Genomic DNA, 27,623 nt, shown 5'->3' with positions numbered 1-27,623 from the left:
CTGCATCTTGCATCTGTAACATGATGAAGTGTGCAAACAGTGAAAGGAGTCTAAATACTTTCTGAATCATTAAGAAACTAAATGCAGTCAACCTTGTTAGTATACATATTCTTATATTTATACTCACAAGATTTAGTGTGTTTGGTTTCACAATGATTCATTACTATTAGAGGTAACAAAATGGTTAAATTGTATATCCATTTAAAGATATTATTAGTTTAAAAAAGTACATTTCTGTTTAAAGGTGTGCTTCATTCTTTCTGAATGTATGTGATATAAATATTCTCTAATAACTTCTTAATGCATGTCTGAAAATCTGCTAAATAGCTTCTGGACATCTCCCCTACCCCACCCTCCACTTACTTTGTTCACACCGGACTCATGGTTGAATGAAAGATCTTGCCTGCTCCCAGACAGCTGAAAATAGGAAGCAAGACATTTATTACAGTGTCAGTGTTTTTTTTATTATTAAATCCCAGTGAATGTGTTCAGTTTTACAGTTCTTACTCACCCTGTGGACATTGGGTGAGCTGAGACAGCGTCTCTGACTCTTCCCTTTGCTGGCAAGCTGCTCTTTCACTGCCACTTCCTGATATCACAAAAACACACATATTTCAATTAAGGACAAATGATTTAATTAAAGACTACAACCAGAATATAAATCTGAGCATTTTGTTCAGGCTGCCAGATTGGGGACAATATATCTGATCTAGAAACAGTGACTTGTCTTTTTACAAGTGCATTATATTTTTTGTATGAATTTACAAAGTGAAATACAAAAGCTCAGAAAACACACTCAACATCCACTTTAAGAGGAACACCTGCCCAATCAGCAAAATGTGGCAGAAGTGCAGTGCATAAAATAAAGCAGATACAGGTCAAGAGCTTCAGTTAATGTTCACATCAAACATCAGAATGAGGAAAAAGTGTGATCTCAGTGACTTTGACTGTGGCATGGTTTAGAGTTTGAGTATTTCGGAAACTGCTGATCTCCTGAGATTACCACACACAGCAGTGTCTAGAATTTATACAGAATGGTGCGAAAAAAAGCAGCAGTCAACTGTCCAGTTTTGCCTAGTTGTGCCCAGTGTAGCCTCAGCTTCCTGTCTTGCAATTACTGTAATATAACGGCCTCTTTTTGGTAGTAATTAGATGCAATATATTATTCCATATCTTTTTACACTTCAAAATAACTAATACTGATATTACTTTATTAATATCTGTTGAAGTATTCTATACATCAGAATCACACACTATATATGTTCTGTCACTGAGTTTATAACATGGAAAAGTTGACATTAGGCTACATTAATACCTGAATTCTCCTTAAAGGTAAGGAAAAAAATGGCCTGATTTCATTTTTGTCTTTAAGTACAGCATCTGCTCTCTTAAGCAAATTTTCTGTAAGAAATTCATCACAAAAAAGTCTCATGAAATGTCTGTGTTAAGGTGAACTCTGTCTGAATGAATCGTTGTAACAGTACAGACACTACAGGAGAGGATATAATGGCTGGCATCACCTTATGACACAGAAACTATGGATGTATTTATTATTTGTAAATGTGAAGATGAATGAAAAATGGTTCAGAGTGCAATGGCTGTAGCAACAAGCCATTTGGCTACTCACTTTTCTAGCAGGGTTAAATGACACAACACAAAAAATCATTTCCAATGAGACTAGAAACCTGGCCAGTCTGAACATAATGCATAACCTGCCTACTGACATCTAACCTGATGAGTGTGAGTGTGCGAATGTGTGTGTTTGTGTGTGTGTGTGTACGTTCATGCCTGTCGGAGGCGGTCCAGTGTGAGGGTGTTCTCCACAGCCAGAACTGTGTGCAGGTATTTCTCTATTGCTGCCTCGCTGTCCTCTGCTTTTTTCCCTGCACTGGTGGCAAGTCTGGCCAACATCTCTCTGTCCTCCGGGCCCTGGGCATCCTAAAGACAAAAACACAGTGTTGAATCAATAAACAAAGAGTTGACATTTAAAAAGATGTAGCATGTTGTTGGAAGTCTTATCAGTTGTTAGCAGTAAGCAGTAAAACAGTAATAATAATAATAATGCCCATGAAGGATCACACTGCTGTAAGCAGATACCAGGCTGCACCAAGCATTATGGCCTGAGGACAATAAAGAAAAATACATTATGCCGGATTTAGTACCCCTGGGATGTTTGAGACGATCTCAAAGGTGACTCCGCTGCCAGGAATGTTGCTCCGCTGAGACATCCTCTTCAGTAAGCTTTTAGCAAATCCCTGTGGTAGACAGCAAAATGGTGGAACATTAGCATTCAAAGGCAACAGTGCAGAATTACTTAATCTGCAACCTGTGCATATTTTTAACATGTTAATCCTAATATGACTGAATGGTTGATTTAATCAATATCATGCCCTTTGAGTTTATATGGGTATGTTAAAGCAGAAGAAACATAATGTTTCACTTACATCAAACGTTGCTGATCAGTCCATATTAAAACATAAAAATAAAAATCAATTTAAATTAAGTAAATTTAAAATAAATATAGCGCTCGAATTAGAACTGTATCATCATCCAAATCACGTCTAATGTATAATTCAACCTCAACTTTGGGCCACACCTCCTACATAAGATGGGGCAGGGTGACACTGAAGTATGTGCTGAGGAAAAAAGTGATTCAATTTCAAAATGACTGCTGCTACTGTTTTAGCTCTGTGACGTCCTTTTCATAGGTAGCAGAATGTGACAGTGTCTGAAACCACAAAAGCAAATCTATTTGAGATACTGAACTACGCAATAAGGCTGTCTGAGGTGAGCATTTGCCAGTGCTACATTCATAATGTTGCTTTCATTCCTTAGCAATAATTGCATCATTATATTAAAAGACGATGCATTACTGAATACACTGTGATGTATAATGCAATATGCGTATGACATGACATCACTCCACTAGAGCAAAGTAAACAGTGAACTGTGTATACTGTGGCATGTTTGGCAGTGGTGGCTATAGTGTGTGTCTGACCTGTCGTGCAGTGAGGTTGACGCAGATGCGTTTACGCAGAATTAGCTGCATCTGTGCTGGGTGGCTGAGGAGCACAGCAACCCGCACGATCAGATGCACACACTGCTCCGGCCCTCCACCTCGACTCAGCTCCACACACTCATGCACTGTGCAGTCCCATGAAGCCTCGGCTTTCACCTGATCACACACGTACACAGCAAATGAGTTATCCACATGTGACCTACTGTAAACCTAAAAGCTATCAGACTATACAATGTATGAAATGGAAAATGAAAATAATGAATTAGAAGGCAATTAAAGACAACTTGATAGACAGACAAATAGTAGACAAACTGACAGACAGATAATAGATAGACAGAAAAATAGTAGACAAGCTAACAGATAATAGACAGACAGACAGACAGTTAGTTGACAAGCTGACAGATAATAGACAGACTGACAGACATACATAAAGAGATAAGGTGTAACCATGTACATAAGAGACGTAACCAAATACAAATACATTATTCTGTTATCATTATGAACAGATAAAGAGTTCTAAAATACAGATACAAATACAAGGAACAGTACTGCCTTTTTCTTTTTTTAAATAAGGCTTGCCAGAAAGATTCACATGGCATCTAATTGAGTCTAGAGGTGTCCATCCTGACTATATTTATATATATATATATATATATATATATATATATAATATAATATATATATATATATATATATATATATATATATATATATATATATATATATATAAAAAACAGATAGTAAACAGATAGTAGACAGATAGACTGATTTTTTTAAGGGGTATTGATTAAAATATATGGAGCATCCCACCATATGGGCTCTATGAAATGTAATATTTATTCGCAACAGGTCACACTGTGTACAGTCCTTACTTTGGAGTCATGGTGCTTTACGATCTGCAGCTCAAAGAAATCGTCCTCATCCTCTCTGTTCAGGAAAGCATCCACGCCTGCGGCCAGCGGAGTCGAGAGACCATCATGAAAATCTTCAGCTGCGGACAGCAGAGGAAAATGATTTAAAATCTATTTTTAGTATTCAGGAACTCTATCATTGCCTTTCGATGTGCTGTCAATGTGCTGTCTTTTGCTGGGGTATAAATATTACACACATGTAAAGACGTATAGTGAGGATGATGAAGGAGACAAAGAAGACACTAAAGATCACAGATTTAAAACAGCACAGCATCAACTTTTAGACCCACGTCCACAACAAGCTGTTTGAAAAAACCTTACTGAGAGAACATAATATTACTGAACATTTTGAATCAAGGCCATTGTTAGTTCAGCAAACTGGAAGCTGGAAAACTACTCATGAAGTTAAAAGCTATTGATAAAACTCATGAAGCTAAAAACTACATGACCCTCATAGTTCCAGTACGAAAGTAGCAAACTTCAGAAACATGTCTTGGCTGATCGACTACATTTGTGGTTAAAGTATTCTTTTAAAAACACCAGATATTGACTCCATCAGTACAAACATTTATTTATCATTCATTTCTCTACTGGCAGATCATCTACTGGACATCCTTTACACCCAGTGGGGACAATGGGTGTGGGAAGGCAGACCATCGCATACACATTTACACACTCATTTACTCACTCATTCACATCTCATGACAATTTAGAGTCACCAATCCAACTACCAGCATGTTTTTGGGAAGTGGGAGGGAACCCACGGGGACAACATGCGAAACACTGCAAAACAACAAAAATCTTAGCAAGTGATGAACATGCCTTGAATATAGTCAAATTTATCTAGTATTTCATATTATAAGGTTACAGTAAAAATATATGATTATTAAACCTATTTCTTGCTGAATAATTTTATATGTGATTCATAATAATCACATAATAAGAAATATTAGCTATATCAAGATATTTTCACTTGCTATTTTGCAGTGCACACAGACAGTAATCCAAGTACAGGATAGAACCAGAGACCCTGGAGCTTTGAGGTGCCACTGTGCCACCTGCTGTTGATGTATAATGCACTGTTTTTACTTATATTAGTGAAGAATGTTGGAATCATGTTGGAGAAATATAAATGTGAAAAAAATTTTACAGCATAACTGATGAAATAAAAAAAAGTTCTTAGTAGTGCACTCAGAATTTCAGACACCTCTATAAGCAAGTATGAATCTGTTGTGAGTGTAAAAGCTAGAGCAAATGTGTTCAAATTGAGCAGAACTCACCAGTGAGATTGAGGAAGATGACAGGGATATGTGTCTCCATTCCCGGTACTGGAACCCTGCAGAGAAAAGGAAAACCTGGTCAAAGTGACCTGAGAGCTGGCCATTTAGAAAGAAGAGAAAGAAGAGAAAGAGAGGCTGGGGGTACTCCGAGATCTGCTGCTGAGATCTCCTCACCAGTGAGCAGGAGCTCCAGGAATACCGCTGCCAGCAGGAGGTAGTAACACTGCGTTCCGCTCCTCTGTCAGAGTCAGACGACACTCCAACAGCTGCGCCTCCCTCTCTACATCTTCCTCTGATTTATCTACAGAAAGAGAAAGTGAAATAAAGACAAAGTGGAAGAGAGGCACAGGGAATGGATGGATGAGGTAACACACAGAAAGAGAGAGATCCATCACTTATAAGACTTCAGTGTTGTTCTGTGTGATGCTTTAGACATGATTTTTCTCAACACTAAACAGTTAGCAGCTGCCTTTGTTAGTTCCAGTTCAAAACTAAAGAGCAATCTCGAACTAAATGCACTAAATATTCTTGGATGATCGACTACATTTAACCTAATGGTGTGGAACGCTGTGTACATTTTATTTATGGCCAAACTGCTCATGCAGTCTCACCTGGCTTACTGACGAGATTCTGGAGCTGCTGGTCCAGGTTCTCTTGTCTCTGAGTGAGGGCGGCGAGCCACTGTGCCTTCAGTCTCTCCAAATCCCTCTCCTACACAAACACATCCACACCACACATGCTGCAGATTTACAGTGGCTTCGGAAAGTATTCAGACCTCTTCGGAAAGCCCTCGGTCCTGAAATTTTCCTCTATCAGAAACCTGAAGCACCGACACTGGATATTTCTTCTAAAAATGCTAAACATCTCCTCACAGAAAACTTCATCATATCAACAATTACACACTTTTTATCCAATTATTTAGAGAGTCTGCCATACAAGTCTCTGTGTAAGTTGTTTCTATAGAAACATAATCATATAAGAATGAGCGCATATATACGTAAACCTTGCAGGTGGAACTCCTGTCAGAGCTGTTTTTATAGAGAATTAAAACACAAAAAGATTAGAAAAATCAGATTCATAAATTCAACATTGCTTTAGTATAAAATTATACTAAATGTATGATGGGATTATGTGGTTGCCCACAAGAAATGCCACAAAGCTTTGTTCTAGGCCCCTTAGTGTTCTCTGTTTATATCTCTGTTATATATAGCCTCTTGGACACATGTGATGCTGCTTTCACATTTGTCCAAAATAAGGAACAGTGGCTGTGCTGCTTTCCAAATGGGACAGTTTTCATCTCAAGTGGACAGATATTTCCTACCGACACAGCCACCTCCCAAATGAAATTCAGGCGTCAGACTGATATTTAAGTGCTGCTCCAGTTCAGACTCACCTGATAGCTGTCGAGCTCGCTGTCTCCCACCTGCAGAGACAGAGGCAGCAGTGTGTTAGTGATAAACAGCTGGTTTGTGTATATGAGATGAATAGTTGATCAGTGTGCGACAGTAGCTCACCTGTGGGGTCGGCTGCACCTCTACGTTGCCCACGTGCACGCTGAGCACACACTCGGCCATCAGGGGCATGGTGCCAGAATTTGGCACTGAGCGTACCTCCACCTGAATTCTCCGTGACTGACCCTGCATACACAGATAGACAGTACATGGGCACACATTTACATACAGACATACAGACACACACACACACACACACACACACACACACACACACACACACACACACACACACACACACACACACACACACACACACACACACACACCATGAAAACCACATAGCAGACGTACCTGTCTGAGCTGAAACACTCCTCCCGTGCGCACCTCTTTAGTAGGCGTCACCTCCACAGGGACAAACTCTCCCCCCTCGTTCAGCTCTAATACCTGCACCCAGAGCTCCAGCCTCCTCATCACCTCACTCCACCTGAGACAGGACAGAGCACTGTCACACACACACATGCATGCACATGCCATGCCAGGCATGACGCCAGAATAAAGTTCTTCCTCAGACAAATTGTTCCTTTAATTGCCAACTTTTTTGCTATATCGCCAAGCTCTAATTTATAGTTTTATTTTATGTATGACTGATTTTTAGAAGAATTGTATAGCTTATATTTGAGTCTGTATTCTTAAGAGTACTTTTTAGTTTTTATTGCTGTAATAATAATAATAATAATAATAATAATAATAATACTCTTTATTTGATCAGTTTTGTGTGTGGGTGTGTGTATGTGTGTGTGTACTTCTCTCTGAGTGAGCGAGTCTTGTCCTGAATCACCCCCAGGTCCCAGAGTGCTAGGTTTCGGCGCGGGTTTGCTACTTTGTGCCCGTAAACCTCTATAGCCACAGCGCCTTCAGCCAGGAAGTCCATTAGATCTTCAGTTACTGTCATTTCCAGATCCTAAAGGGACATGAAGCAAACATGAAATCAGAATTATACTGAACACTACTTTTTTTTTTCCAGAATCACATGAATGATCGCAATTTTATGAATCTCAAATATAATGAGATCTGTGAACCAGAAAATGTGACTTTAACCTATGTTTTACGACTATAATCCTTTAAAGTTAAGCCTGGAGTAACTTTCTTCTGAAAAGTACAACGATGCTTCCATTTTAACCAGTGTTTAAAAACACACGAGGTTTTTGGTGGATACATTGGATATCTTATTTATTTTAATTGCTATGATTTCTGTTGTCTTAATTGAGCCTGCTAGAAGACAAGTAGAAGTCAACGCCAACAGCATCAACTGGGATGCCTTTGCCACCAACAAGCCTTCTTGTTAGTAACCTTTATGCCTCAAAAACCCTGAAAATTTAATTCAAACATTAAAGAAAAACTATTTCAGAAACTTGAACTTGCTGTGACTGTGATCCTTTCTGGATGACATTTAATCAGTTCATCAGCTCAGTGACTTTGAACCTGTATATGCTAAGCTGCAGCTAGCTGCTAGTACTGACCTTACAGCTGTTGAAGAGCACGTTGCAGTGCGGCTCTTTGCTGTTTGGGGTAGATTGTGTGGACAGATTGACCTCAGGAGCAATGAACACCGGCTCCTCCTGTCCCCAGAAATGATACTGACAAAACACAAAGTTGGAGAGGTTCTGCGGCAGTCCAGTGGCCTGAGACACCTTAATCTGAAACATAGCAGAGAGAAAACCCGCTGTCTATGTCAGTGCTGGAATAATATTATAATACAGATGATAAAAACAAGGAGAATTGGAATGCAGAAATTGTAATGCAGCTTGTTGCTGTCAGTGGGATTGCATAAACTTGTGTAGGATATGCAGTAAATGAACACATGTTGCTTTGTCAGTTTGTCAGTTCCTCATGTTTCACTTCAGGAGCTTTCAATTATTTGAATTATATACTATATGGCCAAAAGTTTGTGGACACCTGACCATCATACCCATATGTGCTTTTTGAACATCCCATTCCAGATTTGAGTCCACCCCTTTGCTGTTATAATAAACTCTACTCTTCTGGAAAGGCTTTCCACTAGATTTGCCCATTCAATCACAAGAACATTAGTGAGGTCAGGCGCTGGCGTTGAACGAGGAGGTTTGGGGCACAATCAATGTTTCAGTTCATCTCAGTGGAGTTGAGGTCAGGGCTCTGTGCAGGCCACTTGAATTCTTCCAGTCCAACCTTGGCAAATCAAGTCTTCGTGGTCCTTGATTTGTGGAACAGGTTTGGGCCTCTTTGTTCCAGTGAAGGATAACTGTAATGTTACAGCATACAAAGACATCCTATAGAATTTTGGCAACAGTTTGGGGAAGACCTACATATGGGTGTGAAGGTCAGGTCAACCTTCAAGGTCATATAGCCTTTGACCATATAGTGTCTCATGCAAGAGATGTATTCTCTCTGCCTTCCATACAGTTTGCATCTGTAATGAGGTTACATACCCTGCAGACTAGTTTGCGTTCATGTGTATCAGTCTCCTTTTGTCCTGCCTCTGTTTCCAAAGTTCCACACACTCTTTCCACCTCTACGTGCAGACGCCCCGAGACCTAAACATACAAATACAATATCGGAGTCTTATTTACAAATTACATGTATGGAAATGTATAAAATGCCGAAAATCCATTTAGGTTAAAAATAAGTTAATGTATTAGCCTACAAGCAAATCTCATTATGCTAGTTGGCTATTGCTTCATCAAAGCTTCACCAAGTATTCTGTTTTGTTTGTGAACATACTATTGCTTTGTTCTATATATATATATATATATATATATATATATATACATAAAAAATCTACAGGATGTGCTGTTATAGTAAAAAAATTAACAATGAGTTTGGTAACACTTTAAAATACTGTTCAACAACTCATAGGTAACTATGCAGGAACAAAGGAGGAACAAAAGAGTAGTTCTTCATTTATAACACTTATCTTATTCCTATAACATTTTATTTAAAATGAACAAACGGTATGCTAAGGTTAACATTTGTTCAATTTATTATTATTTTATTTAATTGGTTTAAGTGATTAGAATGTAATTTTAAATTGTCACCCATGTTTTGTACCATAACAGGTCTAAGTTGTATGAATCACTTGTTTGTATGTATTTTAACAATAGGGATATGAGTTTAAACTCATTAGAACTCATTAGTAATGACTGAAGTGTTACTGTGTTGTTCTTCAATAGTTAATGATGTGGAACAATATTACACATGGTAATTCATTACTAATTTTTATTATTTCTTTTTTTTTTTTACAAACAAATCTGAAAGTATGTTAATGGAGAACTTGTTACTGATTGCTACATTATAGCCTTGTACTTTTGTAGGTTATTGTGGTCCATTTCTCTCTTTACTGGCTAAATAAAAACAACACACCGATCCTGAGCTCCTCTGAGGAGACCTATAATAACTCCTACATTACATTTTAGACACTGAGGTATTGGAAAGGGTTTGAGGTATATTAGGTAGTAGATCTCCAGGTGGAAGGTAAGGGATTGGGAACTTGTCGATATGATCAGTAATTAATAAGTAATTATTATAAAAGAGCAGTAGTTATCTAGAAGTTCTGCTGGAGAAATGCATGACTCAGGAATTACTGCTTAAGATTCAGTTAATTACTGGATAGTTAATAGTGAACTCCTGAGGAATTAACTAGTACTTCTTAGTTCTTAGTATCTTACAGGAATAAGATAGGTGTTAATAAAGAACTACTCTTTCATTCCTCTTTAGTTCCTGCAGTTACCTATAAGTTGTCAAACAGTAATGTAAAGTACAGTATTACCATGAGTTTATTATTTTAACACAGAATTTTCCATAACGGTGCATACTGATGTGTTTTATTCCTCTTATAGCGCAGCAATTCACCAATGATTATTTGCTTATTAATGAGTGACACATATACTTTTTTATACATTTACAGTTACGTGGTAGAACTTTAGCGAAATAAGTTAGTTCTCTTAATAACTTACATTGTAATATAAACTATAAACTATAAACTGTCATCCTCACCAGTGTCTCTTTTTCTTTCTCTCTCTCAGAGTTAATAAAACAAAAAATGCAGTTTGTCAGGTTACTGATAAACTGCAAAGCACAAAGTCTTCTGCCTTGAAGACTTTCCCAGGGAGGAAAACCTTATCTCACCCAAAAGCTTTGACTATAAGTTTTACTTTAAGTTTCAACACTTTTTTAAAGGGGAAAAAAAAAAAATTATTGTTAGGCTTGAATTAGCGTCCACCATACAAGTCCCTTTGAGCTGGTACTATACATATAACAAAACAGCTATAGTCATGACCAACCTGAATCAAGAACTCAACAGCGCTGTGGTACAGTTAATTTTAACCTCGACTTTTTTTTTTATTCACCGACCTCTCCTTTCTGGTTAATGATGGGAATGGCGTACTGCAGCTTAACATCATAGAAGAGACAGGACAGGAAGACGTTAGCCACTCCAATCAGACTGTGATTCTCCTGCTCGTCAAAGAATGGGTCAGCTCGCTTGAAGTATGAGCGCATGAGCTGCAGGGGAAAAAAAAATGAGTAGAGGACAAGAGGGCAAAAAAACTCACTTCTCTCCTCACTAAAACTACAGTATATTCCTAAGCCTGCAGATACAGTCAGGGTCAAATGTGTGGATTACCAAGAATGCTTTTATTAGATCAGTTGTCAAAGACTAGTACAATTCACTAATCTGAAGCCCCATCGCTGTCTGGGTTAAGCTTCTGATTTGAATTTTTAAGTCTAATAGTCAACCACTAGACAGCTTTTGGGTTCCACACAAACAAAGTTTGTTCTGTCCACATGTCACTATCAGCTTCAATCTGAAGTGTCCAGGGCAAACACCAGAGCCTGCTAAAGTACTAAGTGCTTGACTAAGATTATGGCAGGAGTGGTTTCAATACAGTGGTTGGAGGGCCAAGAAAATATGGCAGGGGATTGGTCAGTTTAGTAATACAGTATTTTTCACACCAGAGTCAATAATTCATTACTAATAGGCTGTAAATCCACAGCAGTGAATAGTAGAAGCACAACATTCACCACCATGACTATATGAATAAAAAAAAATAAAGCAACCAGTGTGTGAATTCCATCTGCTTTCTCAGATTTGTGACATCTTTTCTGCAAATCTAGCGATAAAGTCATTTATTAATCAAATCTAGAGAAAAAGTCGTTTATTAATTGATCAAAAGATCATTTAAATATTTGTCTATAAATGAGAACCTTATAGAGGAAAATGCGTGAATACAGACTTGCTGTGCTCTTACACAAACTTGTTTATTTAAAAATAAGATTGTGTGGCTTTTTCCACTGAAAGGCTTTTGATTCAGATAAACTTAACATTACATATTAGCTACATTAGCCGTGTAGGTCTAGTTTACTACATTCGAGTTAAGAATAAAATTGGTTATGCCTGATTTTTCACTAAAGTATTCTTTCAACACCGGCACCCTCAGTAGAGAGTTCAATTCTCCCCTACAGGATTTTTTGTGCACATTTGGTGTGTGTAAGTGTTAAGCAGAGAGTTAAATGCTGTCCTACAGGATTGTCCTCATCGAAGTCCTTCCACTCCTGGTAGAGCTCTCTCATGTCCACTAGTCTGTTCTCCATCTTCTCCAATGCCCAGATCTGCTTCCCCTTCCCTTTCCGTCTCACCTCCACTGCTGGCTCACTCAACACTGTATCCCTCTGCAACACACACACATACACACACACATATACCAAATACACTGCTCAGATACTGCACTTCAGTGATCTTTGTGAAAACAGCAAACAAATTCTGTCATTCAAAAGATTCTTTCCTCTCTCTCTCTGACACACACACACACACACACACACACACAAACACACATATCCCTGACCTTGCGGTTGGCGTTAAGGTTGGCTGCAGGGATCTGCAGTGTGACACTGTAGTCTGTTTTCTTGTTGAGCTCCTCTGCAATGAAGGCAGCTTCCTGCACCATCAGATTCACTCTCACTATCTGCTCCCTGAGCTTCCGCAGACTCCGGGCCAAAACTGCCTCCCTGACACACACAGACAAACAGCCACACACACAGCATATGTGACATGAGGTACAGTACACAATCAGGTCCAAAAACCTGAGCTTATGTTAGTTATCTTTAGTTAGATATTAGTGGGTGGTGTGTGAACAGAATGTTCAGACAGACTTCATGCGAAGATTTCTGAAAAAGCCAAACAATAAATGTCTCTTAAATCGTCTCTTAAATTTGTCTCTTACGTGTGTGTTTCATAACTAATGAAATCAAGACTTTTGTTACGGGTGGACTCAGACATTTGTACCCTACCTAGTGTGTTCTTTTATGCTATCTGGTAGAACATGGAAGTCACACATGCTACTCTTAGAGATCTGCTGGCCTGCATACAAAAATAATCACACCTGATCTGCTTATTCAGCATATTCAGGGTGGCTGCACTGACATGTTTTAAGTAAAACTGCCTTAACTGCTAAATAGCTTTCAGCTAAAAGCAATTAACCAAAAGAGGACTTTGAAGTCACATCTGGGTGCAGCTGACAGTGCATGCACATCGCATTGCAATTATGGCTTTAGCGAGATAATGGCTCAGATATGCTACTCAGATATGCTACTTTTAAAAAAAAAAAAAAAACAACAACATTTATTTATATTTATTTTATTTATTTATTCTTATTTTGTTCCATTTATAAGTTCATTACTTATAGTATACTTTCTAACTCTCTGTGCTGAATACAGTGATCCATCTATCTATCCATCTATCTACTTGGAGCTCTTGGTTTCTATGGAAACAACACCTTAATGTCTCCAACTTAGTTATAATGTTGTAATTTATTACGGGTGAATTCTAGAAACTAATAGGAAACATTTTTAGCCACATAGAATGAAAACCATTACACTCCCAACTGCCTTTATCTATGGAAATCACTGCCATTTTTTCATCAGCATTCGTTTAGCGTTTGACATCATACAACGTCACGTCAAAGATTTCAGAAAGTGACTTCCCAGTTGAAGAAGATGGAAACACTTTTTAGTTGTTTGTGAATTTGTGATAACAGTCATTCCTTCCTGACATGGTCACACTACAAAATCAGTCCTAGTGGGGGTGTCTGTCCATGTCTATGTCCTCATGGGTGTCTATGTGTAACCATTAACAGTTGTTAAACAGCCTACAGATATGCTGCTCATTCATACTATCATGTAGAAAATAATAACAAAACAATTTAATTCTTATTGTAAATAATAAACAATACAATGAACCATAAACAATGAACAATAATATTTATGCCATAGGTGAAGACATAAGGAAAAAACACAAAAGAACACATCAGTTGCGGTATCCATTTATCCTGACACACTATATGGCCAAAGGTTTGTGGACGCCTGACCATCACACCCATATGTGATACCTTCCCCAAACTGTCACCACAAAGTTGGAAGCACACAATTGTGTAGGATGTCTTTGTATACTGTAGCACTACAATTTCCCTTCACTGGAACTAAGAGGCCCAAACCTGTTCCAGCATGACAGTGGCCCTGTGCACAAACAAGCTCCATGACAACTTGGTTTGTCAAGGTCAGTGTGGAAGAACTTGAGTCTCCTGCACAGAGCCCTGACCTCAACCCTACTGAACACCTTTGGGCTGAATTTAAACACCGACTGCACCACAGGCCTCCTCACCTGACATCAGTGCCTGACCTCACTAATGCACTTGTGGCTGAATGAGCACAAATCCCCACAGCTATGCTCCAAAATCTAGTAGAAAGCCTTCCCAGAAGTGGAAGGAGGCTGTTCTTATAACAGCAAAAGGGGGACTAAATCTGGAATGGGCTGTTTAAAAAGGCACATATGGGTTTAATGGTCAGGTGTCCACCACATTTGGCCATATAATACATCACTGTCAAAGATGATGCTTTGATCCTATTTATAACAGCCTGCTTGGTGTAATTTTGATAAAACACACATGCACTGAAATAACCAGATAATCAGATTTTTAAACTCATAATTAGAATCCTAGTCTTAAATTTCCTACATGAGAGTTACAACCAGCCATGCGTGAACCATGCTGGCATAAGAAGCCTTGCTGGCTGCAGGAGTGTGTAATGATTAGAGACAGAGCTGAACTTTACAGGAAGTTGTTAGATGCTGTATATTGACGGTTCACCTCTCCTCGTTGCCATGCCATTGATGGCTCTGTAATTTTGGAGACGATGACATTGATGAGGAGGAGGGAATCCCAACCTCGCTGCTTCTCTGTTGAGGACTCAGGCGTCTGCGCAGCCGCTGCAGCTCCTCCTCATACACAAGGCGTTGACGCTCCAGAGCCGAGCGCTTCTCCTCCTCGTGCCTGCGCTCCAGAGCCTGAAGAACAGACTGCATCGGGTCTGAGAGAGACAGACAGGACAGTCGAATTATATTTCTCCTTACTCAATCTCAAATAGTTTTCTTATTGGCACCACCTCTGTAGCTCTCACCGTCACTGCCCAGACCCTTCATCATGACCTCAGTCTGTGCGTATTCGTAGTTGAAGCTGGCCTCACTCGACCCCTGGCTAATTCGGTCCAGATCCACATCCAGCTGCTCCACACTCAGAGTCTTCTTCATTCCTCCTTCTTCGACTTCAGCACGGGAACGAGGCTTTGGCAAGCTGATCCTGAGAGATGGAGGATAAAAGAGATGTGAGGTGAGGAAAAGAGTGGATGCCATATTATGACTGGAACTATGGTATAATCTTAAAGATGTTTCTAGGAGTAGATTTTATTATACAAGAGTCATCCAGACCTGAAAAAGTGGTTGTTTCCCCAGAGGATGCGGTCACCATGGTGCAGCTGGGCTGGGGCCGAGATTGGAGAGCCGTTCACATACGTACTACAGAAATATACATGCATAAACTACACATATACACACTCCATCAATAATATATAGGCAAAAGTGGACAATGGTAGTGGCCGTTTAAATCCCAGCAACAAGCGATTATAATAACAGTTTAATGAAGTGTATAGATGAAAGTGTGTGAGTACCGTGCATTCCTCTTTGGTGTGATTATCACCCCTGAGTCAGGTGTGATGTCAATCACACAGTGCTGTGGATGAATGGCCATGCCGCACAGCTGGATGTCCTGAGAGTCGGCTGAGCCTATCAATGTGTGATCCTTCATGGACACACACATACATAGACAAACACAGAGACAGACACATCCAGACAGACAGGAAGACACAGACAAATTAGGCCACATCATATAACCAGGGGTTGATTTAAAAAACTTGTCAAAGGGTGGGGGGTTCATATAACAGGATTTGCCAAAATCTAGCCTGGAAGGAGAAACCCATATGAGCTAGTTAGCTAATCAGTCACGCTTCTAATGTAATAGCCTACTTAATGAGACACAGCATATTACAATGTTGAAACGCCTCCTGATATTTTAAACTCTAATTTACTGCTTTATTAACTCAGTTCATCTTATTGATTAATGATCATACCAGACGTTAAAGCAAATCCACAGATATTGTTCTTAATTATTCAGTTTCCTCAGCAGGTGATCATTTGACCTGATCATAACTTTCTAGGTTTGACATGAAGTACTTCTGATACAGCCATTTAGATTAAAAAAGTAATCTCCGACAGTAAGCTTGAAATTAGTAAAATGTCTAGAAATTTCATAATCTTATAACGAGATATTGTGTATTTTTTCCTGTATATGTTTTTCCCTTTATTTTTCTCCCAAATTTGGTCATTTGCTAATTCCAACCCACTAGCTAACTATCCCCATCACTCAGCAGCTAGCAACAGGAGAGGTTGGGACAAACACGTGCTTCAGAGACGTGGGCCACATATTTTATTCAAATGGAAACATGCATATGCCACTAGTGGTATGTCCTAACAACTACAGACTTGGCTAGTACATCCCTCTGTGTGTGTGCTAGGTGTAATCATCCCTACTGCTTTCAGCCACTAGGAACTGTTTTGTCTTGAATGGGTAAAGAATGATGATCTTGTTTGACAAATTTAATTTGATGAAGTGATAACTGATGAAATAATAATCATCCTCGCCAGTGGACTACTGCAAGCTTGCTGCATTTCGACTCCTATTTACTATGCACTGAAGAAAGGATCCTTTATATCATAACATGCCATTCTAAAACATTTTAATAAAAACTTTGAAATGTATCCAGAATAACTGCTCACCTTTAAATAGTAGACGAGCAGCTCGTTGAGGGCGGGATCTGCATTGAGGTTCACCAGAAATGCCTTATCCTCCACCATCCTGATACCTGAACACTGGAGAGAGATTCCTAAACTCTCCAGCTGCCTCTGCCGCTCCTGCCACACAGGGAGAGAGATAGAGAGAGACAGATCATCTTACTGCCTCCTTCCTATATTAAGTTAGTGTGGTGATGTTCTTGTTCTACCTGTGCAATCTCCTCAGTCTTCCTGAGCTTCTCCTCCCATGTGATTGTCCTCTCTCGGATCAACTTCTCTGACTCCTCCAGCCTCTCCTTCAGCTCCTGGGCTTTCATTGACTGGTAAAGCACAGAAACACACTAAAGATACATGTACAGACAACAAGCATTCAGAGATCCACCAATGACAGTATGAGCTACCTCAGCCTGGGTGAGCTGCTCTCGGAGTTTCTCCACTTCTTCCCTGAGCTCGCGGATGATCCTGGCATTGGGGTCCTCATTGATCACGGCGTGGTTAACGATGCTCTTGGCTCGATCTGCGTAGCGTAGCGTGGACAGTGTCTCATCGTAGTTATCAGCGGCCGGACTCACAGTTGCTATCATGGCTGTGCGACTGTTTCCTCCCAGGCTATCCTGAAAAATAGAGGAAATGGGAGAGGAGAGGGAGGGGAAGAAGAAAGCAGGGAATGAGAAAAGAAGACAAGAACAGAGACAAAAAACGAGGAAAAGAAAATAAAGGAGATGGATACAGTGTTATCAACAGCACAGGGTCAGCAATGTCAAATACAAGACTTCTTAAAATCCTTATTATGGAAGTTTCATGATGCTAAATTGGAGGCCATAAGCTTTGCATTATTTGCCTCGTAGCTTCAAAACAAACTTCAGACGCCAAACATGCCTTGGCTAATCGAGTGCACATGTAAGATGGCACATTATGGTCATAAAATTTTTGCCCAAATTATCAATTTAAGCTGTAAAAGCACTGAAGCAGAGATTTATGGGAGTGCGAGATGAGGGTGTGATGTACCTTTAGTAGCCATGTAAGTACAGAGTCTCTGTAGGGCACAAATTTATTCCGGCATTTTCCAGCTCCCTGATCGGCCAGCGCTGAGATCACCAGGCCCAGAGTGGTGAGAGATCTAGAAAAACACACATGCACATCACTCAATGTCATCCATGAGAAACAAACATGCATAGAAATAGATGCATGCAGGGGTATAGGGGTCTACAGGTTTTTCCATCTAATAATGCATCATCAGTTCAAAACCTGGGTGGATTTGAAGCTTGAAAAATACTCGCACTCACATTTCTACTTCTATCATGATTCTAATTTTCCACTGGTTTTGGTCAAGCCCTTGATGAAAATGTGGTATTTTTTTATTTGTCTTCTACTGACTCACTGCTACTACTCACTAAACCCATTATAGACACTGACTTACAAATTACTGTAGCTAAAAGCTTCTGCTCCTACTAGATTCTACTAGTGTCTCCCCCCAAATTTCCCACCAACACCAGATTTAAATACTGACAACAGAAATAATTTTATAGGAAAAAAAAAAATCTGGAAAAATTTTAGATAAACATGACTAATGATATACACAACTCAAATAAACAATATAAACAGTAATATACAGTACTGTGCAATAGTCTTAGGCACCCTTGTTATAGGTTTTTATTTTATGACTTCTACATTATTGATTCAGTACAAAAACATTTTAGATTTCCAAACACTAGTTTTCCAGCACAAAATTAAATGTAACAGAAAAATGTTTGTAAGTCAGTAAAGAAAGCAGCATAATTACATAAGAGACACTTTTCAGACCAAAAAAAAAAAAAAAAAAAACAACATAATGAAGGCTGCTGGGTTTTGCAGCAAAAATAAGAAGCAAGTGTGACAGTCAAAGTCTCCAGAAGAACTGTGGCTGCTTCTCCAAAATGCTCAATAAAACTTACAGCTCATTTCCTTATAAAACTGCACAAATTGTACCTGAAACTAAAATTTTTTTTTAAAGCAAAGGATTGTCACACCAAATATTGACTTTGTTTCATTTATTACTGTTTACTGCTCTTTATAGTATTTGTTTAATGTATAAACATTTAATTTAATTATTTTTGAAGGCATCTTTGCTCTACAGCATTTCTTTGCAATGCTGCCTAAGACTTTTGCATCTAAAACCAAGTCACATATATTCTGTCCTTATATGTTATGATGTAATTTAAAAACAAGTTGTCATGAAATCACAAGAATCACAAGAGAGAGGACCTAGTGCTCTTTTTTTTTTAATTATTTTCAGTTTTTACCTGAAAATTTCAGTTTTAGTTCATTTTGCTGTTATTTGTTTTAAAAGATGTTTAGTATTTAAGGTTTTTTGTGTAGATAGAGGGGGAAAAAATGGCATAGAAACACTTTAATAAAATTCCTATTAGTTCTATTAGCAATCTAATCCTATTGGCAATACTTTTTATTTTATTTTAGCATTTTATTTTACTTCAGATTTTATATACTGTATATTCTTTTTACTTCAGTTTTTCATTTTTTAATATACAGGGTGTCCCATAAATCCAGCACCATATGAGAAAAATAACAAAAAAATACAAAAAAAGACAAAAAATAGCTTTTATTTAAAGAATACATCCACCATTCTTCTCAATACACATATTCCTTTGAGTAGAATTATTCTGATTATTTAGATTCTTCTTATTCTTCCTTGCTTAGACATCATGGTCTATAAAAATATAAAAATCGAGATTAACCGTGTGAGGCTGGAATTACGGGACACCGTTGTTTTACGTTATGATTTTGTTTTATAGATTTTAGTTTTAATTTCATTTTAGTGTAGTTTTCGTATATAACCATCACTTGTTCACATATTCTCTAAAAATTCCTTTCTTGGGGTGATTATTGCCCCCAGCAAAAAGATATTATTGGTGATTTATTTAATGCTAATTTGTCAGTGAAACCTTAATACCAGCCAAATTATGTATCTTTCAAGCCCTATTTCACACACACACACACACACACACACACACACACACAAATAAATCCCTCCAGCACTGACTTGTTGATGTTGCTGCCCTCTTTGAGTCGCTCTCCTGAGGCTCCGGTTTTAGCCGCTCGCTCGCTGCCAGCCAGATCCACCAGACTCAACTTGCTCACCTTCTCTCCACTCGTCTACACACAAAGGCAAGAAGAAAAAACATTTAGTTTTTACCTCAGCTTTTTTTTTTTTCTAACTACACTACACACATAACAGTGAGGTAGTGTGTGTATGCATGTGTGTCTCAACCCCGGACTGAAGGTCTCGCATCGTGTGTGTTAGGATGACGTTGAAGACGGCGTGTGAGCGGCTGCTCTCCTCGTTCATGTTGGTGGCGGCCACCGTGCGTGACTTGTTCCCCTCTGACATCAGAGAATCAATGTCCTGAAATTAAAAAGACGAGATTCACTCTAATAGCTCGAACTAGTGTCATTGTGTGTGTTGAGTCTACAGGAAATGGTTGTGGAATTACCTTGTAGCTGGTCACAGCCAGACGGGAAAGACCATCAACGTAAGGGCCCAAAACCTTGTGCTCCCTCACTCGCAACACCTGAGAAGTCCTGTGGAAAAAGACAAAATAAATAAATAAATAAAAACATTGAGTTAACCCTTCACTGTTATCTGATATAGTTCCATATAGACCTACAATCAAAAAGGTAATAATAGGATTAATATTAACAAAAAAAAAAAAAAAAAAAATCAGGTGGAACTTCTTCAATAAATCATTAGAGCACAATACACTACATGTGTATAGCTACATTATCCATGTTACAGCCAGGGTTGCCATGTCTACAGAAAAAAAAAAATAGTCCAGAAAGAGCAAGACTCCACCTCCAGACCCTACACACAATCCAACATTACGATTATCATTCCCAAATTCATTGTAATATTTTAAAGTAATGTTGCAGTGTTGTACAATACCTTGTTGGCTGCTTCCCCCAAGTTCAAAATGAAAACTACTGATATAATTTCAGGTATATCCAAATTTCTGACTGCTAGTTTATAACAGGATTAGATGAGAAAGCGCAGACCACTTTACCAATTTGTGGTCAGTTTGGTATAGGATTTGGATATAAATGATTTTTTTATGTGAATGCGTTAATATTAAATATATGATTAAACTGATGTTTGTCAAACATCCAGCCCCAAACATGCAAGGAAGACACAAAAAAAAACAACCCAGCAGTTACACTGTTGCAATGTCTATGCATTAATGTAAATGCTTACATTTAAAAAGTTTTTAATTTTTATTTGCCAAGTGTCCAAATTTTTTTTGTTATATATATATATATATATATATATATATATATATATATATATATATATATATATATAAAATTTTAGGGCACCTATTTCTGGTTAAAAACATAATCACAGTACTAAGCGTTGTGGCGTTCTTTTGCTCATCTTCATCTTTTTTCTTTATATCAACTTCGCCTTTTTCTTTTTATTTCTTTATAATTGAGCTTTATTATTTTAATCATTGCACATGGCTGCCCATGATCATCAGCTATGTTCGTGAAACTTTGTAGTCTGCTATCTTCCTTCAGAATTGATTTCCAGCCCTAATCCATGTAGATCGATTATCTGGAGGAAGTGTGGTGCATTAAAGTTGGAGTCACGTTCTGTAGAAAGGTAGATTTCCAGGAACAATTTAAATGTGCAAATATTTGTGAAGCTCACTGTGGCTGGGTATGCTACTTTAGAAACAGAATCAGTTTAGTGGCGACTCATTAATGATGTCTCATTGAATAAGCAAATAAATGATGTCTTATTAAACTTGACAATCCTACCCCACTCAAGGCTTTGGTCCAGTTTCTCCCATCAGCTTATATCTTTAATGCTATTTAAAAGAAAACCTTGGGTGATCAGGTGATCTGTGGATGTGTCCTCTCACCCTTTGGGATCGAGCAGATCTCTGACTTTCTCATTGTAGATCTCCATGTAGGAGACCTCGACAGTGAAGCTCTCTCCTTCTCTCTTCTCACGGACGGTGCGCTCGAACAGAGAGCTGCAGAGGCGAGGGATGAGACCGGGCTGTTCAGCTGAACCCATCATGGTGTACGACTTCCCTGAACCTGAAAGATAATTGTGCTCATTTGAAGCATTTCTTTCTAGAAAGAAGCAAAATTACCTGCCAATACAATAAGGAAATGTAAAGCTTCAAATGAGTAAAAATGTCCAGAAATAGGTTTAATAATTTTATATTTGGTTTATTGCAATCTTAATAGGAAATACTAGATAAATTTGACTTCATTCAAGATATTTTCACTTGGTAAGATGTCAGTTTTTGCAGTGTAAAAAGTCACCAAAGTGATTTGCAAGAACATCATGTTGTATTGTATTTACATGCTGTACCTGTTTGGCCATAAGCGAATATGCAGGCGTTGTAGCCTTGGAATGCGTTATCCAACAGATTCTCCCCCAAACATTGAAACACAGTGTCCTGACCTGCGAGTGAACAAAACACAACCAGGTTTATACTATAAAATCGTTCAAATTATATTCATTCATCTTCAGTAATTGCTTAGTCCTGGTCAGAGTCACAGTGAATCCAGAGCCTATCCCAGGAACACTGTGCGTGAGGGGGTCCACTGCAGGGCATCATGCACACACATTCACACTCTTATGCACACCTAGGGGCAATTTCATGCAGCCAATCACCTACTGGCATGTTTTTGGGAGATGGGAGGAAACTGGAGAACCCGGAGAAAACAAGTTAGTGAAACAAGTTAGTTCCTGTCATCACTAACATTTTAAAGCAGCTATAAACAACTGCTCCCACCAGCCTCTCTGTTTTCTCCCTCTTGAAGTCAATAAGATAAAAAATGCAGCTTACCATGTTACAGAGAAAAGCTATCCATTTTTGAAGACTTTCCCCATGTCATAAAGCTTCAAGTTACAGCTTTAGCTCTGACTGTTACAAAGCACTGACGCCGAAGACTCCTTCCAAAATGGCTAAATAAACGTCTTCACCATATCAACAATTACACATATCTTTAATCCATTTATGTGGAACGTCTACCAAACAAGTCCCTGTGTAAATGGTTACTATGGAAATTTATCAGAATTAGCACATTACTATAAATCTGTGAGTTATTTCGCAGCTCAAATTAATAAACACCTTCTGACCAGTCAGAATCAAGAGCACTATAGTACGAAATATCTTGCTACTATAAACTACATTTATTTGTATTCTTCATTATATCCTAAGAATATGCAAATTTCTGCACTCGAACTCTAATTTCTGCCATTATTTCCACCACAAATTTTCAGATACGCGCAGGGACTGTGTGGAAAATATTTTATAAATATTTCATTCTGATCTAAAAGTGTGCTTTTGACTGATGAGCTCATGGAAACCATCAAATAAAACCATGTCCTCATGTCCTCTTCCTATTAACAGGAAAAGTCTTTAATCTTCTCTGAAATATTTGTCATGATCCCGCATCATGCGTGCATGTGTGTGTTTAGGGTCGAAGTCAAATCAACAGACCTGCAAACTTGTCAGACTGTGCTTCATCCATAGACCAGAAGCAGTAATCATATGCAAACACCTGAGAAGAAAATAAGAGCGTGTTTTACTTTAAAGCAATGGCTTAGAAAAAAAAAAAAAAAAAAAAATCAGTGTACACAGTGTTGTCTTTGCCCCAAATCAAACAACACCCTCTGAAACATAACCATAGCAACAAATGCATGTGTATAATGCTTTTCTGTAAGTAACTGTCTTAAACCACATACAGTTCTTTACTAATATCACAGAGGCAAGCTCATGTGGTTTAGGACACAGTGTGGCTTAATGTATAAACATCTCGAAACTTGTACAAAATGTCACAGCAGCTGAACCTTTTAATGGATTTTTTTTTTCTTAGCATCACTTGGTAAATTCCTGCCTTCTATCCTTTTCCTCTTACAGCTGGAAGTGATGCTAGAAAAAAATGCTAATGATGTGATGCATAATTATTTGAGTTGAAGTTATAAAGAGAAACAGAGCTCATCAGTGTATTTAACGTCGCTGTGCATGACATCGTTAAACATTACAGCTCGACTTGGAAACCAGTTGGAAATGGATATTTTGGCTCTGACGTGCTATCTAGTGGACGTCACATTTAATCAAGATGTATGCAAGATATGCAGGCCAGTATGTGAACAATGGCACAAAGTCATGCGTCAAGTACAAACCAGCCTTAAGGGGTGAAATGATAGCAACCTGCAATAAGGAAAAAAAATCTGGTTGTCAAACTTTGGCAACCCCTGTAATATTCAGCTTTTATTTTAGTTTATTTCAGGATTACAGTTATTCATACTGTGTATTAAACAACATCAGCATGTCTGAGTGATATCACTGAAGGACTGAATATGGCCTAAATAAGATTTTTACACAAAATATTTTCAGTTGATTCCATTACTTGTTAGCTATATTAGCCTTGTAGCTCTAGTGCGCAAAAAAACAACAACAACAACAAAAAAAAAAAAAAAAAAAAAAAAAAAAAAAAAAAAAAACTGGGCTAACAAAAAAAAAAAAAACAACTGGGCTAATAAACTTAATGTTAATTATCATCTAGTCAGGTACGTGGATAATTAGCTACTAAGAATATATTAATTAAGGCTTTAGTTCATATCAGTATTTGTGGACTTGTTTTTTAGGCAGTGTTCATTATTTAGTTAACATTTAATAGAGATGGTGCATCAATTATATGCATCACGGGCCTCCATTTGTGTTCCATATGGATAAACAGAAAGCAATATACATATTAGATATAAGCTTTTCCAAATCCTCTCTTCAATACAAGACTGAGCCAAACAAATAATAAATTAGAGTTAAAGGCCTTACCTTTGGCTGACTCCTGAAAGAGAGCAGAGAGATACAAGATGGTCAGAATGAACAAAATATCAAATCATAAAACTGTGGGAAAAAAGTGCAATGAATTATATAGCTAAGTATTAACTGAACTGGACAGTTCAACATTGGAAAAACTTCACCTGGTCTTTTTCCAATCTGTCCAGTTTCGGTATCTCTGTGCCCACTGTAGCATCAGATTTCTGTTCTTGGCTGACACTAATGGAACCCGATGTGGCCTTTTGCTGTTGTAGCCCATCCACCTCAAGGTTGGATGTGTTATGCATTCTGAGATGCTTTTCTGCTCACCATGGTTGCAGAGAGTGTTTTCTTTTAATTAGCACCTAAACTATACATTTATGTAGACAGGGTCTACATGAGTGCTGACAGAATGCAAGATGCAATGCTGCTATTGTATTTTAAAACTAGGCTTTGTATTATTAATTTAACAATAAAGTGTTTCAATTAAGAATGACTTAGTAAGCAAATCGAATCTGCTCTTTGGAGGTCTGGTTCAGGTTCCTTTACTTTAAACCTTAAACTATAAACCCCAAAGCCCACCCTATCCCTTCACTTCACACAGGTTAAATCAGGTGTGTTCAAACAGTGCGCGCTCAACTGCACAGAACCTTTGTGCAATCAGTACTTACTTATGATAAAACCAATGTAAAGTGAGAAAAGCTACAATGTTTAACTCTCTTCAACTCCTAGGTGTTTTAACGTTCTTCAACTCCTTTCTGCACCACTTCAGCTACCTGGCACTGAGAGAGCTGGCCATTTTTAAGAACATTCCACAAATAGCTGGCAAACATTCAGTCATGTTCAAGCATAAGCTCACAGCCAGAAAGCAGTTATTTCAGCCAGCGAGCATGCTTAATGCGCATTTTATAACATTTCTCATTTGTAATTTGGTCATTTTCATATTATGTATAGCAGATTACCAGATGCAAGCAGGAAAATCTGCCATGATTAATAGCATAACAGTATTTCATGAATCACGCCACATGTTGACTTACTTAAGTTCCCCTGTACCTCCCCTTCAACAGAGTGACAGTACACACCCCTGTTCTTGTCTAACCTTGTGAGACCTGTTTGGAGTTACAGAAGCATGCAAGTCTGTGCAGAGAGACATGAATTGCTGCAGAAATGTCAGATATTACTGCTCTGAGTGTGGCAGACAGGACTGAAAAAACTACTACACAGATGATTGTGTGTAATAAGGAAATTAAACTAACTTGTGTTTTGCAATAAAGAAGACATGCACAATGCATGCAATAAGACAAGCAAAGACAGGCCCTGAAGTGAAGAGACACACCCTCCGTAAACAAGAGTAAGACAGCGAGAAAGAAAGAAGCAAGTGAAAATGAGGTAAAGAAGCAGGTCTATAAACATTCACAGCCATCTAACTGGTTTGCCTTTAATCAGCTGCATGACCAGTGAAAAGACACACTAGACTTTTCTTATAAAAATCTATGCATATAGACATTTTGATAAAGGCTTATGGTGGGTATTTATTTCTACGACAAATGATGATGTTAACGCTAAATCGAAATATATGTCGTCTTAACTTTAACCAGCTAGTTTTTACTTAAGATTTAATTGCTTCCCCAAACAATCAGAACTTAGGAGAAGCAGTGTGGAGCTCTGCTCATTTTTGGGAAAATCCTCCTGGCTGAAACTCCTTCATTAATTATAGTTAAAATATAAATTATGATGTGTTTAACACTTTTCTTGGTCACTGCTTAATGAGCACATGTGTCTAAACTTTTGCCTGGTAGCATAGAGGGAGACAAACACAGAAAAACAGCCTCATAATGAGTGTACTGATAGGAGGGGATCGTATTAGTCTGATGAGTGACAAATGAACTGCTGCTGATGGATAAAAGTTCCAACAAAAATCCAATTCGAACAATTCAGCCATTGTAGTGACAGACGATGCAGCTGCAGGTCTCAAATATCCACCAACAACTGATATCCATCATTATTCCTGCACAAGAAGTGTGTGTCTCCATTACGGTGATATGATGGAAATCTTGATACATGATCAATGATCCAATGTATGAATGCATTTAAAGCTGCCAACGATTCGGTGCGATTCAGGACATTCAAAAGGGGGATTTTAACTGAAATGGCAGATGACCAGCTTTTTTTCCACAACGCACAGACTGACTGACAGCCTGTAGTAAGCATAGTAACGGTTTCAATGTAATGAACTATTGCTACGCTTGGAATTTTACGTAGCGAACACAGACAAGCGGAGTGACACAAACAGTGAAATGTAACTGTTGTATAATAACTTTCTAAAATGGGTTTCTGTTAAGTTTTTTTTTAAGCAAGTGACTATATCTTGCTCCAAAAAGCTCATTGTGAAGTAGTAGCAAGTAGCAAGTTTTTCACATATTCATATATGAGAATAACCCTACATTAGCATTAGCAAGTGAGACAGGTCAGAGGCCACACCTCCTTCAATGGGACTGACAGGTTAGTGGCCACACCTCCTTCACTGAGACTGACAGGTTAGAGGCCACATCTCCTTCACTGGGACTGACAGGTTAGAGGCCACACCTCCTTCACTGGGACTGACAGTTTAGTGGCCACACCTCCTTCACTGAGACTGACAGGTTAGAGGCCACACCTCCTTCACTGCGACTGACAGGTTAGAGGCCACACCTCCTTCACTGAGATTAACAGGTACAGAGGTCACACCTACCACTGGGATTGACCACACACCATACACTGTCTGAACTCTACTCAATATGTGAAAAATGAGTTTAAATGCACTATTACTAATATGTAGAAGTTAACGGCTAAAGTTAACTTCTAAACAGCTTCTCACACAGAGTATAGTACTAGCCACATACGCAAAATAATAGATTCTACAAATGTA

The 27,623-nt window shown here is 38.4% G+C and overlaps 1 protein-coding gene across 1 annotated transcript in view; it reads right to left on the bottom strand.

Annotated features, from left to right (window-relative positions):
• The window catches only part of kif13bb (kinesin family member 13Bb), a 38,467-nt gene that overhangs the window by 6,223 nt on the left and 4,621 nt on the right, over positions 1–27,623 (bottom strand). The window contains exons 4-36 of the mRNA XM_026922610.3: positions 24,731–24,743; positions 23,393–23,453; positions 22,255–22,347; positions 21,794–21,974; positions 20,369–20,456; positions 20,146–20,280; positions 19,918–20,030; positions 17,886–17,997; positions 17,279–17,491; positions 17,087–17,197; positions 16,863–16,997; positions 15,698–15,828; positions 15,459–15,545; positions 15,152–15,330; positions 14,842–15,061; positions 12,544–12,706; positions 12,224–12,370; positions 11,054–11,203; positions 9,133–9,237; positions 8,185–8,361; positions 7,468–7,625; positions 7,016–7,148; positions 6,725–6,847; positions 6,604–6,633; positions 5,822–5,921; positions 5,385–5,511; positions 5,211–5,266; positions 3,892–4,010; positions 2,999–3,175; positions 2,163–2,255; positions 1,789–1,938; positions 512–589; positions 364–417 (exon numbers count right to left, since the gene is read on the bottom strand). Of these exons, the coding sequence (XP_026778411.3) occupies positions 364–417; positions 512–589; positions 1,789–1,938; positions 2,163–2,255; positions 2,999–3,175; positions 3,892–4,010; positions 5,211–5,266; positions 5,385–5,511; positions 5,822–5,921; positions 6,604–6,633; positions 6,725–6,847; positions 7,016–7,148; positions 7,468–7,625; positions 8,185–8,361; positions 9,133–9,237; positions 11,054–11,203; positions 12,224–12,370; positions 12,544–12,706; positions 14,842–15,061; positions 15,152–15,330; positions 15,459–15,545; positions 15,698–15,828; positions 16,863–16,997; positions 17,087–17,197; positions 17,279–17,491; positions 17,886–17,997; positions 19,918–20,030; positions 20,146–20,280; positions 20,369–20,456; positions 21,794–21,974; positions 22,255–22,347; positions 23,393–23,453; positions 24,731–24,743 (4,012 nt within the window). The remainder of the gene's footprint in view (positions 1–363; positions 418–511; positions 590–1,788; positions 1,939–2,162; positions 2,256–2,998; positions 3,176–3,891; positions 4,011–5,210; positions 5,267–5,384; positions 5,512–5,821; positions 5,922–6,603; positions 6,634–6,724; positions 6,848–7,015; positions 7,149–7,467; positions 7,626–8,184; positions 8,362–9,132; positions 9,238–11,053; positions 11,204–12,223; positions 12,371–12,543; positions 12,707–14,841; positions 15,062–15,151; positions 15,331–15,458; positions 15,546–15,697; positions 15,829–16,862; positions 16,998–17,086; positions 17,198–17,278; positions 17,492–17,885; positions 17,998–19,917; positions 20,031–20,145; positions 20,281–20,368; positions 20,457–21,793; positions 21,975–22,254; positions 22,348–23,392; positions 23,454–24,730; positions 24,744–27,623) is intronic.

Source organism: Pangasianodon hypophthalmus, chromosome 19 (assembly GCF_027358585.1).
Source record: "Pangasianodon hypophthalmus isolate fPanHyp1 chromosome 19, fPanHyp1.pri, whole genome shotgun sequence".
Taxonomy (NCBI): domain Eukaryota; kingdom Metazoa; phylum Chordata; class Actinopteri; order Siluriformes; family Pangasiidae; genus Pangasianodon; species Pangasianodon hypophthalmus.
Note: the sequence above shows the minus strand (reverse complement) of the source record. Positions and strands in the feature narration are given on the sequence as shown.